Raw genomic sequence first — 16,170 nt, forward strand, 5'->3', positions numbered from 1 at the left:
CCAGCTGCTCTTCAACTTTTCATGGATTAATATATGGGAGGCAAAGCCACAATTTATCAAAGCTCAGAACTTTCTGAGGGCAGCACAACAGTATGGCTAGTTGTTTCAAACTAGTTTGATCTATATCCTACTGAAAGCCTCATGTTGCAATACTTGTCTTAAAAACTTATGGATAAAGAGGCATAAGGGATGTAAAGCTGCCCATTTTTCCCTCTTGAGATTTGCTAGTATCTCACAAGAATACTTAAGATTTTCTTTAATGTGCTTTTGAGCAGGCAAAGTAATGGCAGGACATACCAGGCATCTCAAGGTTTACAGCCCTGCCATGCTGGGTTTTTAAGGGCTCCTTACCCAATCATTTGTTCTATGCAGCACACCAAATCATACGTTTTGGCAAACCATTTATTGAAGCACTATTTACACAACACCTACAGCGCAACCTGATAAAATTGCCTTTATACTTCAGTGCAAATAAACTTCGCCTGTAGTGAACTGTGAATGTACAGTTAGAGGTTCCTCCAAGTTTTTCTGTAACAGTTGTCCCAGACTAGAGGAATAAATCTGAAATAAAGCTGTAGCTTTCATTTTAGTGTCAGGCAAACAACAACAATAAAGCATGAAACAAATGAAAGGCATAGGAGATGGATAAAGATGTTGGAGAAGAATCCGTTAGAAGAATTGGTTGCATTGACGATAAACCATAAAACTTCCTCCAGAAGTGCCTGGTGATTCCTCTATGGCCATGCTTGCAGCTTTTATGGCAGATCATGGCACGTATCAACTTTGCTGATAGTCCTAGGGCAGTTACAGCCTTCAGACGTGGAAATCTGGTATTGCTGTTTGTTGTGTTTAGCTTCCTGAAAGTGTCCAAAAAACGTACGTTAATGCTTTTAAAAAATAAAAACAGAGTGAAAATTATCCCTGGAATTCAGTCCATCTATGCAGGAAAAAAATTCATCTGCCATTTCAGATGTTACTTTAAAACATCCTTTCTCAACTGAAATTATCAAAATTGAAGCAAGGCAGGAAAAGCATACACAGAGAAATTATTATTTCAGTAAGCTTTCCAAATTTAAAATTTTGCTTCTAGGAATGCACCTGTGGTAACAGACTCCCTTTTTAATTTCAGCAAATTAAAAATCCTGGAGATTCTTTAAATTACTTAAATGAAAATGAGGTATTTATTTGAAAAACCTGCTGCTACAAGTACATCTTGAAGAAGGCTCTGGAAAGCCCTTTAACTATCTCTAATACCTGCTTTTTCTGCATAAGAATCTCCACTTGGGTTTTCATTTTTTTAAAAAAACAGAATCGAATAGACTTGCTTCTGTACATTTTGCTACAAAATGTAACAAAATACGCCCTTACATAAACAAACTAAGAACTGTTTTCAACCATGTTAAAATACACTAGAATCACTTTGCCTGAATAGTCAAATTTACTTTTAAGGAGGTTCATTTCCATCTTGGCATTAGTTCTACGTTTTGTTCTCTATTGCACAAACACTCAGCTTGTTATATTATCACATACAGGGTATGATAGGAAGAAGTTATAGGGGCCATGACACATTATTAATAACCACAATAAAGCCATTGATTCTGTTTTTCAGTATTTCTTGCACCAGTGAAACTTAAAAGAGTTTTAAGTTATGAGGCAAAAATCCAGTACCAGTTTTTAAAGGATAAGACTGGAAATCAAAGGCAAAGTTTGATCTCGCAGAAGACAAAATGCATTTGTTTAGAGGATGTTTTACACTGGTTAATAGTGAACTCTGATTCTGCCTATTTGTTGAACAATTTATGCTTTGTCCATGGTTTTTCTATTATTATTTTGCTTTATTATTTGCACTCATCATTTTAGATCATTCCAAACCCAAGGAATTTTGCACCTTACAGGTACGTACTGTAAATACCTGGAGAAACCCAATGCTTTCCAAGGACTATAACAGAACTGCAATATGCGGGAAGACTTAATTTTACCCTCTCCAATTATAACCTCTTGAGGGAAACTGCTAGTAGTCATCAGACTTAAAAAAGAGGTTTCACTGGCAGCTTAAGTCCAACCGCTGTAGGGGCTGAAAGGTTCTACAAGGCATCCCTTTCCCATTTGTGTCCTAAAGTCTGAGAGTGTGTGTGTACAGGGCAAAATCCTGCTTTCAGACAGAGAAAATAAGACTTTCCCCATTATGTGACTTTTATGGACTCTGTATTCTGAAAGTTAATGTGTCAGCGTTCCAGCGCTGACATATGAAAGGGAGAAGCTTGAACTTTTGCCTACTTAATTCCTTTGAAGATTCTGTTTCCTCGGAGATGGGAGGAGGGGGGACATTCCTGTGATCTGACGGAGATGGGATGAGGAGAGTGGCTTGGAAGATAGCCAATGAGACGCAGAGAATTGGGGATCGGAAATGGAGGGCCTGGGGGGCAAAGGTCGGTGCTGACCGCAAAAGAGCCAGGGACAGATCACTATGGTCAATAAAGAGAAAATTTCCTCAAAGATCGGCAGTTTGGAAATTCATTTATTTTGAGATAGCATCGAAACCTGACATAATGTGCATTGCAGCACAATTTTCAGAATGGGAAGAACTGCTGAAAAGAACTTGTAAGCACACATGAAAATTTCCCCAAACACTTAGCAGAAGACACATTAAAAGTAGAATTACCTGGGCTTTTTTGAAACTTCCCCAGGGCAAGATCAGACAATATGATCAGAAAATAAAGAGAGGGAAGTTACAGGCAAGGAGAGAAGTACTGTGGTTCTCCAGGGGTTTTTCAAGCAGTTTTTTAGTAACTTAGATTTTGTTGCACGTTAAATGCTATTTTTCCCTCCCTCTCCAATTCTATACCAGTATTTGCAACCGACAGACTGTAACTCAAATGCTTCTTACCTTCCTTCATTCTTTGCAAATCCCTTTTTGGCACCAGGTTGTGAAGACATGGCTGCTGGAATCTCAAAACCCGAGATGGCCACACTGCTAGTCAGATATTCTTTTCTGCATTGGCTGAATTTACCTCTTTCTTCCAAAATTTCCAGGGCAGCAGGAAGTGCTGTCAAGGCACAAGCAAGCACTTTGTGTTTGGCATTAGGCAGGTACTATCCTGAAGAATGGCTCAGAAGAATTCCACTTATCCAAGTAGTAGAAAGCAGGTCACTTTTGTGGCGAGTGTTACTTGAAGCAATTTGTAGTCGAGTCTATCTAAAATCTTTTGACCCTTGTCACACGTTTGACCCATTGACAAGCTCCCAAAATTAGAAAACGATGGTTTAATTCTAAATTGACTGATGGGTCCAACTCTTGGTTTGAAGATAAAAGTTACCCTGCGATAATCTATGGAGACTCTTTTATTGAAAGGAAAAGGAACTCCAATAAAAAAAATCTGTATTACATTTGAATTTTTTTTTCAAATGAAACGTCAGCGCAACAACACAGAGCACATTAAAAAGGTACAGTTAACATGGATTTTCAAGTGAGATCCCGGCATGCAAATGTCATAAGAACGTCACATGCATGCATTATGGAGAACTTTTCTTGTTGATAGCATAAACAGTCCCCACATCCAAGTTTTATTATAATTTATATATGTCAGTAGTTCAAAGAAAAGTTGTTTATATATGACGGAGTTATCTGCAGTTCTTTCAAACCTCCTTAAGTGGACAAAGTTACTCAGATGATGGAGATCAATGATATCAGGAGTGCCTATTAACATACTATTCCTAAAAGAAAAGAGGATTCAACAAGAACTCAGGCTGTTGCTCCTGAAATCAGCATGAAATGCAGACATTCAATGTCCAAACTTCGGTACAAGGATGACATTCTGAAAAACGACACAAAACTCATTTTAAATTATTGCAAGCAGAACTTAGCGAGGTACTTCGGCTAAGAGAGCGTTCCTAGTAGGGGGACGTTGCCATCTGCAGGTTCACAAAATAAAAAAAAAGATGGCTGAAAAGCATTGCTTTTCTCAAATTTATTTTACATTATCGATCTGTGCATATTGAAAATAGAAACCATTACAAAAATGAGCTCTGTTATCTGCTGCAGGGGCCTTCAGGAAAGCCTTGAAGACCTCTGGATAGTGAAAAAGAGGCCAGGGATGACATGCACAAGTGAGGGGAGTCAGTGGGTGACACCTCCCCTGAAAATAAGACCTGGTGTCTTTTTTTGGTGTCAAAAATATATACCATGTTTCCCCCAAAATAAGACCCTTTCTTATATTCTTTTTGAACCCTGAAATAATGGCCTTATTTTCGGGGAGGCCTTATTATTTTGGGGCGCGTGGAGCAAGACAGGGCTCCTCTTGCCGTCTTACCTGATTTCCAGCTCTGTCTCCTTAACCCTAACCAGAGGAAATGGTGGGGACCGGCTGTGCATGCGTTTAAATATTTTCGGGGAGGGCTTATTTTCAGGGGAGGGCTTATTTTTGGGGAAACACGAAATACATTACAGCTGTGCAATGATCATTTAGCTCACTTCATGATCTCAACCTCAAACTCAGTATCTTAGTTCCTGATTCACTAATTTTGGACATTCAGAGCTCAGGATTCCCATTATCTAAGCTGGAGAAACCTTTGATCGCCTTTGGTCGTATAACTTGTTTAGAATATGAAAGAGTTTGCATGAAAAATAGAATCTTAAAACACAAAGGGATCTAATATTCCCCCATTATCATCCTCCCTGGTTAAAAAAAAAAACAGTATATCCTCCTTATAAAGACAATATTTCAATACACTCTGGCAACCTTTTCCTCTGCAGCATCCATCTGACTTACAGCAATTGCAAGGCAACAAGATTAGGGCACAATTTCTGGAATCAATTTCAAATCTTCGGGCTGCTAGAAGAATGTGATGTTTGAAGAGTTGGCCTGGGAGGAATTATAAGAATGGAAGAATCCAGGTTCAACCCCATCCTTAAACCAAGAAACTCTGGGTCACTTCACTGGCTGAGGGACAGGTTGTGAAGAAAAACAGAAAGGAACACTAGGCAGGTAGTCCTTGCCTTACAACAGTTTGTTTAGTGACTATTCAAAGTTACAACAGCATTGAAAAAAAATCACAATCTTTCAGATGGCCATGCTTAGCAACTGACTCATATTTATGACGATTCCGGTGTCCTAGAGTCATGTGATCACCTTTTGCAACCTTCTGACAAGCAAAGTCAATGGGCAAGCCAGGCTCCCAACTTAACAAGTACAGTCATTCACTTAACAACTGTGGCAAGAAAGGTCGTAAAAATTAGGCAAATCTCACTTAACGATTTAGCCACAGACATTTGTGGCTCAATTGCAGTCGTAAGTCAAGGACTACCTGTATTCACTACCTGGAATTCCTGAAGAACAGACAGTTTATAACCTAATACGTAAATTTATTTATTAATAAATAAAATAACCTAATGAATAAAAACTTACAAAAGGCCTGTAAGAGTAAAAGGTATCATAAAAGCTTTCCTTCTATATTTATATCCTGCCTTTTCTTTAAAAGATTCAAGCCTTCTCCCCTGCTTTTATCCTCCAATCGTCCTGGGGGTATAGGCTGGCTTAAAAGACAATGAATAGTCTAATCCAGGGGTGTCCAACCTTGACAACTTTTAAGACTTGTGGACTTCAACTCCCAGCATGGCTGGCTGGGGAATTCTGGGAGTTGAAGTCCACAAGTCTTAAAAGTTGCCAAGGTTGGACACCCCTTAAAGCTTAAACTCTCCTACTGAACTCTGTGATCATGTGGGGAAAGCTGAACCTGGGTACCCCTAGTCCCACAACTACACTGGCTCTCCTGATCACAATTTCAGGGCCAGGAAAAAGAAAAAATCAATCTGAAATGGCGGAGAGACATTGCCAGTCAGCAATCATAATACTGACTTGGAATAATGAGCGAAACATTGAAGGAATGAGAGGAGAAATGCGCTGACTACTGAAACAAGTAATTTGATAGATCTGGGATTCACTCTGAAGGGAAATTCCAGGCTAGGAATTAAGCACTTGCTCTCCAAGAGATCAAATTTATTGCAGTGATGGGATTCCCCACCCTAGAACAGGCTAGAGCCGTGTTGACGAACCTATGGCACGGGTGCCACAGATGGCACACAGAACCATATCTGTGGGCATGTGAGCTGTTACCCTAGCTCAGCTCCAGCTTGCATGCACAGGCAGGCCAGCTGATTTTTGGCTGGCCCCGCCCATGCCACCCTTCCCCTCCCAGGAGTCTCCACACAGCCGTTTTGGATGCCAGTTAAGTACAGGGCTTGCATAGAGGCTCTCGGAGGGCGTTTTCAGTCTCCGGAGGGGTGGGGGAGGCCGTTTTTGCCCTCCCCAGGCTCCAAGAAAGCCTCTGGAGTTTGGGGAGGGCAAAAAACGGGTGTACCAGGCCCACCGGAAGTCGGGAAACGACTTTTCCAGTCCTTTTCCAGCCTCTGGAGGCTTCAGGGAGGCCTGCTAGGCCCAAAACGGGGCGCGTGGGGGTGGATGTCGTGCGTGCATGTGTGGTGTGTGGGTGGGTTGTGCGCGCATGAGTGGGGCAGCACAGAGGGGTTGCGCATGCATGCGCAGGGGAGAGGAGTGCAGGGGGGCATTGAATTAAGGGTGTGGGCACACGGACGTGCGATTTCGGCACCCGAGGAAAAAAAGGTTTGCCATCACTGGGCTAGATGATCTTCAGTTCTCTGATACCGAGAATGCCTTACCTTGATGCACTTTGGGTGCATTACTCTAATCCAGGCAAGGCTTGCTGTGTCGGTACTGCATGATGTACATGGTTGATTGGTGCCACCAATATAACATCACCACAGCAAGAATGTGCCAAAGTTGGTGGCTGGAGCCGAGGTAGTTTAGCTGCCCTGTGGAAGAAGATAAAACCAATTTAATCAGAAAGGGAGTAAAGGAACATGCTTTTTGTTCACCCAGATGAAGATGAGCGCACAACCATTCAAATATATATTTTTTCCCTCTGGCTGATCTGGAAATGAAGGATCTTTTTCAGCCCAGAAAGTGAGAGAATATTGCATATTTTTTTTTTTTGGTCAGGAAAGGATCGTCTCACTTATGTCTGGCTCTTTTTTTTTTTTTTAATTTGATTTATATGCCGCCCTTCTCCGGAGACTCAGGGCGGCTTACAATGCGTTAAGCAATAGCCTTCATACTTTTGTATATTTATACAAAGTCAGCTTATTGCCCCCACAAACTGGGTCCTCAATTTACCTACCTTAGAAAGGATGGAAGGCTGAGTCAACCTTGAGCCTTGGAGAGATTCGAACCAGCAGTAAATGCAGGCAGCTGTGTTAATAACAGGGTGCACTAAACCCCAGTACTATCAAGGCTCTTGAGCTTCCAGGTTATTTATTTATTTATTATATTTCTATACCACCTTTCTGCCGTAGGACTCAAGGCGGTGTACAGTCAAGAAAAATATAGATACACAAACATCATAAAATTGCTAATTAAAATTATTATTATAACATAGTTTGGCCCAATTAAATAGAACCTAAAATTAGATAACTTCTTAAAAACATTTACATGTTCATATGTTTAGCCCCGCTTGTTGGAACATCAGGGTTTTGAGGGCACGGCGGAAAGCACGGAGATCAGGGATATTCCGTATCTCCGGGGGCAGTTCATTCCAAAGGGTTGGAGCCCTCACAGAGAAGGCCCTCCCCCTGGGAGTCGCCAGTCGACATAATTTGACTGACGGTACCCTGAGTAGTCCCTCCCTGTGAGAACGAACTGGTCGGTGGGAGGCTATTGGTGGCAAAAGACGGTCTCGTAGGTACCCAGGTCCTAAGCCATGGAGCGCTTTAAAGGTGATAACTAACATAATAGGTTATGTCTGGCTGGCTACCGTTAATTGTCAATTTGTGGTTAGAGTGCAGTACTGCAGGCTACTTCTGCTGACTGCCGGCTGCCTGCAATTTGGCAGATCGATTCTCACCAGGCTCAAGGTTGACTCAGCCTTCCATCCTTCTGAGGTTGGTAAAATGAGGACCCAGGTTGTTGGGGGCAAGAGGCTGACTCCGTCAACTGCTTAGAGAGGGCTGTAAAAGCACTGTAAAAGCACATAAGTCTAAGAGCTATTGCTATTTAAAAAATTGTGTGCGGCAATGTGGATACTATTTTTCAAGTTATAGAAATGCATAGTGTGTTAAGATGCATATCATGCTAAATATTCTCCTAATGCTGAATACTGCTCTATGCCTCTGCAGATTTAAAGACATCTGCCTTAAGTATAATACTTAATAATTTAGTTGCTGAACCGGGGAGTTTTCTATATTTCCTCCAATATTCACTCTAAAACAAGATCACAACAGTAGCCCAAACTACAATGTGCACCTTTTATCCAGGAAACAATCAGGAATATCTTTACCTGGAAAATACCTTTCTGGGACTTTAGAAATATAGAAGAGAAATGCTGTGACGGCTATTAAGTACATCACAATCACGCGGGGAGCAAATTCCTGAGAAAGGAAAATAAAACATAAACCGTAGTCACTGAAAGCATTCAAGTTTCAGATCTCTGACACAGAAGATGGTAACCCTTTTCAACAAATTTCAAGTATTATAAATTTAAAAAAAGCTGGATGACTTGCAAATGAACTTACCCAGGGAGGGGGGGAATAGCAGTTTAAAATTTGTAAACTGCCCAGAATCATGTTTAGGTTTAATGCGATTTATATGTGAGACTGACAACTATAAAATAAACAAACATACAAAACGCAGTTTCTTGGCAGTGTTTTGAAAGTATCTTCTCTTTGTGGTTTTCCAAGATTTCCTCCCCACAATTTCCTAGTTTAGCCAAATCCCAAATAGTCCTGTATCCAAGTACTAACCGAAGCCAACCCTGTAAAGTCTCCACGATTAACCAAGGCTGGCTAGGTACTAAGCCCTGCCCTCAACCGATAATAATAATGGGAAACAGGCCTCCATAAGGTCCATAGAACCATCTTTCGAGCGAATGTAGCAGAGCAGGTAACTGTTCTAGATTTACCTGTACAATAGATGCCGTGATGCCTCCATTAAGCCAAATCCAGTGGATGGTGGGAATAATTCCGTAGCCTGACACAGAGCAGAAGATGGCTGAGCGCAGCCGATGCCATTGCTGAGTGAGGTAATTGGGGTGAATCTGAGCGAAGAATACTGCCAAGATCATAGCCAGCACCGTGATCAAGTATACTTGACGCCAGTACTGGAATGTGGGGAGCAAAAAGGGAGGAGAGATCTGCGTGAAGAAACCTGGGTACTTGCACGGCAATTCCAGCCAATGCTGGAATATCTATTTAAGCTGCTTTTCCAAAACACAGGGAACAACTATATAAACGAGGGTGGTACTATTTGCATTTCCAAATATTGATAGAATAATTTTAACAGAAAAACAGAGTTGGAAGGGACATTGCAGGTCATCTAGTCCAACCCCCTGCCCAAGCAGGAAACCCTACACCATTTCTGACACATGGCAGTCCAGTCTCTTCTTGGAGGAATGGTGTTGGCCCACAGAGGAAAAAATTAGCAGAGCGTCCGCAAATAGCTTCCTTCCCAGTTTATGCTCCCTTGCATAGACCCAACATTCTCAATGGGGCTAATATTGAAGACCCAAATGAAACCTGCACCATTTTTAGAGAGCAGCATTATCCTTGCTTGCATTTGTTAAATTATCATGGACTCTGAGAAATTATAATTAAATAATGAAGGTTTATTCAGGATTCACGTCTGCTCAGGTGGGAATAGCAGACTGGATTTTGAATCGGTTTATTTTAAATAGATTATACTACAGATTGGAATTCTGAATAAATGATGTACATAATTATTTAGGAGATGACAATCCCAGTAGAATTTAAGGTATACAACAGCTAGCATTGTGCCCAACTTACATTACTACAGTAAAATGCATAAAAAACTCCTGACACATAGCAGCCTAGGATCCCAATCGAAATTCCTGCATAATCCAATGCCATCCATCTTCGACTGGTCTTTTCTGAGCGATGACAGCAGAAGAGGTGATATCCTACTGAGCAAAGCATACAGACCTACCAAAAACATTGAAACAAATTCACTTTAATTTTATGCAACTGATTTTTATTTATTTTTTTTAGATTTTAGCATGCAGCTGTCTAAGGAGCTTAGGCGTTTCTAGTTGAAAACTATAAAATGGAGCACTGCAGAAACATCTGGCTTTACTCAACCTGCTTACAATATGAAAAGAGATGGAAACATTTATTTATTTATTACACTACTACCTTCCAATATAAAGGGGATCCTAGAGGAGGGCTAACAATAATTTGCAACAACTATAGGAAAATACTAATAGACTAAGCAGAAAAATTGAAAACTAGTCAAATTAGGATTTACGCGATCCCCTAAAATTCTATTACTATGTACTACTAGCGAGTAAAATTCCTAATGAAATACAAATGCATTGAGACTAGGAAGGAGGGGAGAAGATCAATTGGAGATGCTACCTTGATTTCAGAGTAAGATAACATTGTTCCATGAAGGCTACAATTAAAGGACCGTAAATTATCACAACGTTTTGATTAAAATAAATGAGGCAAAAAAGCCTCACCTTGGAAGAGAATGCAAGCTTTATTCTATATCACTCCTTCCAACATACCCATCCCTTGCAAAGTTTGGTTGCCATAGGTAAAAAGAACTTACCTGAAAGCAAAAAAGACAAATAGAACAAATAACAAAATCTTCTCTAGAAGCTTTCGCAGAAGGCAACACAGAAGTCATGTCGTATATGCCCAAAGTGAAGAAGAGAAAGAAGCCCAGCAAATGACTCCAGATATTAATTGTCTCATTGGACAAAACGAACAGACTGGGGGAAAAAAAAGAGATAAAAACAATAATGTCTGAACTAGTTTTAAATAATTTTGACTAATAGCAGTGTAAGTATGTGATTCAACTCAGCTAGTAGATTTCAGATGCAATCTGATCAGAATTCTGTCCTTTAGTCTGTCTGTCTATCAGAAAGGGGCACTTTATGCTGAACCTGAATTAGCGTTATTAGCATATATTCTCTGCATTTCCTCAGGAAGAATACAAAATTGAAATAAATTGATCACAGAATAGTTCGTTTTGTATTCAGAGATTTTATTTTTCCTCATTTGCAATATTTATATTGCCGCCATATGTGCATGAAAATGGTTCTCGTTACAACCTCGTGACAATAATTTTGTTTCCTGTTAATTTTTTTGCTTCAGACAATGCCTAGATCTAATCAGGGATTCCAGTCCTAAAGCAGTGGACTGCATACAAATTAGTCTCACTGCTCCTGCATTATTAGGAGACTCATTTACTTCTGCTGTTGTATAGATATACCGTGTTTCCCCGAAAATAAGACCCTGCCTTATATTTTTTTTGAACCCTGAAATAAGCGCTTGGCCTTATTTTTGGGAAGCTCTTACTATTTTGGGGTGCGTGGAGCAAGACGGGGCTCCTCTTGCTGTCTTACCTGATTTCCAGCTGTGTCTCCCTAACCCTAACCAGAGGAAATGGCAGAGACCGGCTGTGCATGTGTTTAAATATTTTCGGGGAGGTCTTATTTTCAGGGGGGATTATTTTCGGGAGAGGTCTTATTTTCAGGGAAACACGGTACTAGGCCAGAGAAATTGCAGGGTGGAGTTTGTCTATTTAGATTCTGGAAAAAGGGACTGACAAGGAGAGACTTGTGCCTCAAAAGTTTCAAAGGATAAATCAGCAAGACAGAATTACCATATTTTTCGGAGTATAAAACACACCTTTTTCCCCCCTAAAAGGGGGTGAAAATTTAGGTGCGTCTTATACACCCAATGTAGCCCTGCCCATCCACTGGCCCCCACCCTTTGGCCTCTGCCTCCCAGCAGTTACCTCCTTGCAAGCAAGCAGCAAGAAAAAACAGCTCCTTTCAGCTTCAGCATAGCCTAATTAACACAAGTTGATTGGATCGGCCTCCCGACTCTCAGCTGTTTTGCGCAGGGCTCTGCTGTTTGCTGCAAAGAGGTAAATTGCTGGGAGCAGATTTTTTTTTCCTTGTGCTAATCAAGCTATGCTAAAAATGAAAATGAAAGTAAAGCAGGCTGTTTGCTGCAAGGAGGCAAAATTGCTCAGAGGCAGAGGGAGATTTCTTTTTCTTCTTTTCCTCACCAAAAAAGGTAGGTGCGTATTATATTCCGGTGCGTTTTATATTCCGAAAAATACTGTAAGTTGTATTTCACACAGAGAAAAGAACATTTCAATTAAGTCAATGCACCTTGCTTCCTTAGTCGCTTTGGTTATAATTTGCAGATAGCAGGATATACATATACATAAACCAAGCAGTTTCAAAATAAAAACATTTCACTGTTTCTTATAGGCACTGCTTCAATCCAGGCTAGTTGATTAATTTCACTTTGAACCATTTCGATCAACTCCAAACCTTTTTAAACACAGCCTAGAAGGCAGGTATGCTCTGTAGCCGTCAGTGATGTAAGGATTATCCTTAAGGAACACAGGAATCTGTTCATAGGTGTATAAACGAATTCCTCGAGGAACGAGAACAGGCCAATACTGATAACTTCCCAGCTCAATGTAATGAGAGCTCTTCAAGAGTTTCTGGTGCATTTTAGTAATGCTTCAAGTCATCAACCCAGGCAAGAGTAAACATGGAGCAATACACAAGGCTTTTGACTTCTGGTATAAGTTATCTGAAAAATACGAGGACAAAATATTCAGATGTTTAAGGTCTAAAATAAGACAGATATGGAACATCTAAGCTTTCCCCTTGGTTCACTTGTCACAAAACAATTTGCATTTTTCTATATAGGAAAAACATTCAGAAAAAACAACGGCAGCAAAAAAAAATATTATCAACAGCAGGCACTTCTAAGACTAGTCATTAACAATGTAGGGCAAGAAGTATCTGGGTTGATAAAGACAGGCCTGTTTAATATTCTTTCCTCTTAAAAAAAGCTTTGTCGGCAGCATTTTGACAAGAGAAACAGGCCTAAAGGCAGCCCTCCCAGAAACTGCTCCCTGTTAGTACAACAATCTTAAAAGTTGTGCTCTGCATACAAGGAATACAGGTAGACCTTGACTTACAACCAACAATTTAGTGAGCATTCAAAGTTACAACAGCGCTGGAAAAAAAATGACTTATGACAGATTCCCGGCGGTCGCATGATCAAACTTCAAACACTTGGAAACTGGCATGTATTTGTGATGGGTGCAGTGTCCTGGGGTCATGGGATCACCTTTTGCAACCTTCTGACGTGTAACCACTGTGGCGAGTTCATAAAATGGGGCAAAACTCACTTAACTGTTGCTTAGCAACAAAAATTTGGGGGTTGTTATGTAAGTTGAGGACTACCTGTATACAGAGGGAGAAACAGAGATGGGTACTTTCTAAATCTGATTAACAATAAACCCTAATAATTTCTTCTTTTCCCTAGTTCCCATCTAGACTGGTTTTCTTCACGATTGATTTTGTTTCATGTTTCTTGTCATGTTGTTTTATAATCTATAAACTTTTTTTCAGTAACTTAAATCAGGCACATTATGAACAAGTTGCCTGTCTGTTTAGATTTTAAAGTCCCATAAGATCTTAGCCAGCTCATTTGCCAAAACCTTCCAAAAAATCCTTTTCGATGTTTTTAATTAAAGTTCGGTGTGAAACCCTCCAGTTGCCTCTCCAAAGGAACAGGAAGTTAGGCAGTATATAAATTTAATTATTAAAATGTATATATTATCTAAATGTATAATTTTAATCATTATTATTAAAAGGTTTACATTTAAATATCATTATTTAAATGTATATACCTCCCAGGCAACTTCAAACAGTGGGAGAGAGACAACTAGAGGTTTTCATACAGCAGAACCTTATTATTATTACTGGTGTGTTGCACAGTCAGCCAGATGTTCAGATCAGATATGGCATTCATGCCTGCCTATCGAGTCCTTCCCAAAGACCTGGAATGGGCAGATGTGAATGTTTTACGGTGTTATAGTTATCTTCTCAGGATGTAAGCTGTTCTGAATAATGCCACCTTTTGCAATTTATTGATGGTGAACTTGTCAATGCCACGGTGATCAAGGGATGCCCCAAGTATTTTGGGATTGGACCCAAGGCACCTTTCACTATTGGTATTACCTTGGCTTGCTTTTGCTACAACTGTCCTATTTCTATTTGCAGCTCTTTGTATTTTGTTCTCTTCTCCAGTTCTTTCTCTTCTATAGGTAGTCCTCAACTTACAACCGTTTGTTTAGTCACTGTTCAAAGTTGGAACTGCACTGAAAAATATGACACACACACACACACACCCATTATGACCTTTGCAGCATCCCCTTGATCATGTGGTCAAAATTCAGATGCTTGGCAACTGACTCATATTTATGACCGCTGCTGTGCCCTAAGGTTCAGTCATCCCCTTTTGCGACCTTCTGACAAGCAAAATCAATGGGGGAAGCCAGATTGCAGTTACTATACTAACTGATACGTTACCCTGTGTCCTCCCCTCCCCCCCAAAAAGACATCCCCTGTTAATAAGCCCAATCAGGCTTTTGAGCACATGGCAATAAGGCCAAGCGCTTATTTCAGGGTTCAAAAAAATAAATAAAAAATAAGACAGGGTCTTACTTTCGGGGAAACATGGGTAGTAACCTAACTGGTAAGTTAGTAACCCAATGGGCATACTAATTTACCAACTGCAGTGATTCACTTAACAACGGCGGCAAGAAAGGTCGTAAAATGGGGGCAAACATCACTTAACCACAGGAATTTGCCCCACCTCCATTGTGGTCGTAAGTCGAGGACTACCTGTATTATGCTCTCTCTCTCTCTCTCCAGGTCTTGCCAAGTTCCACCATCCAGCCTTCTCTTTTCATCTTTCTTATCGGCAGTTGTTAAGCCTGGGGCTGCTGCATGGCAGGTGCCTGTCTGAAGTCCCAGAGTACTTTTAGCTTATGACAGGGGTGGGCAAATGTGGCCCTTTTACCACCTGTGGACTTCAACTCCCAGAATTCCTGAGACAGCTTGGCTGCCTCAGGAATTCTGGGAGTTGAAGTCCACAGGTGGTAAAAGGGCCACAGTTGGCCACCCCTGGCTTATGAAACGCCTCCAACGGCCGCTCTCCCACCTTCCTCCCCTGGGAAGGGCCCAGAAGCCAAACCAGAGAAAGCCACGGCCTCAGCTTCCCCGCCCCTTCAGGCACCACCAACAGGGCTGAGAGCCCCGACAACGCAAGCGGCGGTCTTGGACCTCGCTCACCCCGGTCGCTGCTGCTGCCGCCGCCGTCGCTGCCGCCACCTCAGCAGCTGAAGCCGCCTCAGCCCTTCAAGCATCCTGGCGGCAAAAAGAGGCTCCTTCCCGTCCTTCTCCTCCTCCTTCTCCTCGCCCAGAAAACAGCCGCCTCCGTCTCCCACCGGTCCCTAAGCGGCCATTGCGTCGCTCCCTCACGCCGCTGGTCGCCTAGGCCCGCTCGGATGACGCCTCAGCTTCGCGACGGTCGCGCGGTGTTGGCGTCACGGCGAAAAAAATGCCGACAGCGCACCAATAGGAACGGCTCTCCCTCACTTGCTCTTTTCCCTCCCTCCTTTACCCGCCAACGGGGCACGTGCAAGGGGCGTGGCCTAAAACACATAAACAGAGTGAAGCGCGGGAAGGGAGGGAGTGGGCGGAGCAATGAGGGATTGGGATGGTCGTGAATGACAGCTTTACTGTGGAGTATTATTATTAGTGGAACCGATTTTAAAAGCTTTTCCATTTTTTAAAAAAAATATTGAAATTGTAACTAAGAGGATTGGAAGGAATTAAGTCTACCTAGTTGGGATGCTTACTTACCCTTTGCTGTTTAGGGCAGGGGTCTCCAACCTCAATACTGTTCCCCTGCCTGCCTCACTGTATTTCAGACATGAATACATTAAAGAGGGTCCAGAGATATTTTACTAGAAGAGTACTCAAATCTTCTGCTCGAAATAAAATTCATCAGGCTTGAAATTTTAGGTCTGGATAGCCTCAAACTACGCCGTCTACGTTCCGACCTGTAGGAAGTTAGCACCCACCCCTTTCCTAGAAGAATGAAATATTTTAGGAAATATTAAAAAGGCAGAATATTATGTTTCCCTGGATGAGAAATGGAGAAGCATGTTTTAAAGACGAAGCAGCTCCCACCTTCTTGCCCCCCACCCCCCACGCTTTGTCAATGGGCCAGAGACAGAAACTCAATTCCCTCCCATC

General features: G+C 41.5%; 1 protein-coding gene across 5 annotated transcripts; it reads right to left on the reverse strand.

Moving 5' to 3' along the window:
• Positions 1-388: 388 nt before the first annotated feature.
• On the reverse strand, positions 389-15,480 carry PAQR3 (progestin and adipoQ receptor family member 3). Of its 5 annotated transcripts, none has more exons than XR_015729171.1 (9): positions 15,202-15,480; positions 12,376-12,643; positions 10,635-10,797; positions 9,851-10,006; positions 8,971-9,168; positions 8,350-8,440; positions 6,677-6,829; positions 2,888-3,815; positions 389-857 (listed from the first exon to the last, which is right to left on the reverse strand). XR_015729171.1 is itself a non-coding variant. In XM_034431210.3 (8 exons), the coding sequence occupies exons 2-7, from the start codon at positions 12,558-12,560 to the stop codon at positions 6,702-6,704; spliced, it is 921 nt and encodes a 306-aa protein (XP_034287101.1). In that variant the 5' UTR covers positions 12,561-12,643; positions 15,202-15,480; the 3' UTR covers positions 2,501-3,815; positions 6,677-6,701. The 5 variants fall into 5 exon arrangements, 3 of the variants coding, with proteins under 3 accessions (XP_034287101.1, XP_060542990.1, XP_087731043.1); XR_015729172.1 differs by lacking the exon at positions 15,202-15,480 and adding an exon at positions 14,086-14,225; XM_034431210.3 differs by lacking the exon at positions 389-857 and having other exon boundaries at positions 2,501-3,815.
• Positions 15,481-16,170: the final 690 nt, after the last annotated feature.

The sequence above is a fragment of the Pantherophis guttatus genome, chromosome 8, assembly GCF_059756535.1.
Source record: "Pantherophis guttatus breed Tessera chromosome 8, ASM5975653v1, whole genome shotgun sequence".
Taxonomy (NCBI): domain Eukaryota; kingdom Metazoa; phylum Chordata; class Lepidosauria; order Squamata; family Colubridae; genus Pantherophis; species Pantherophis guttatus.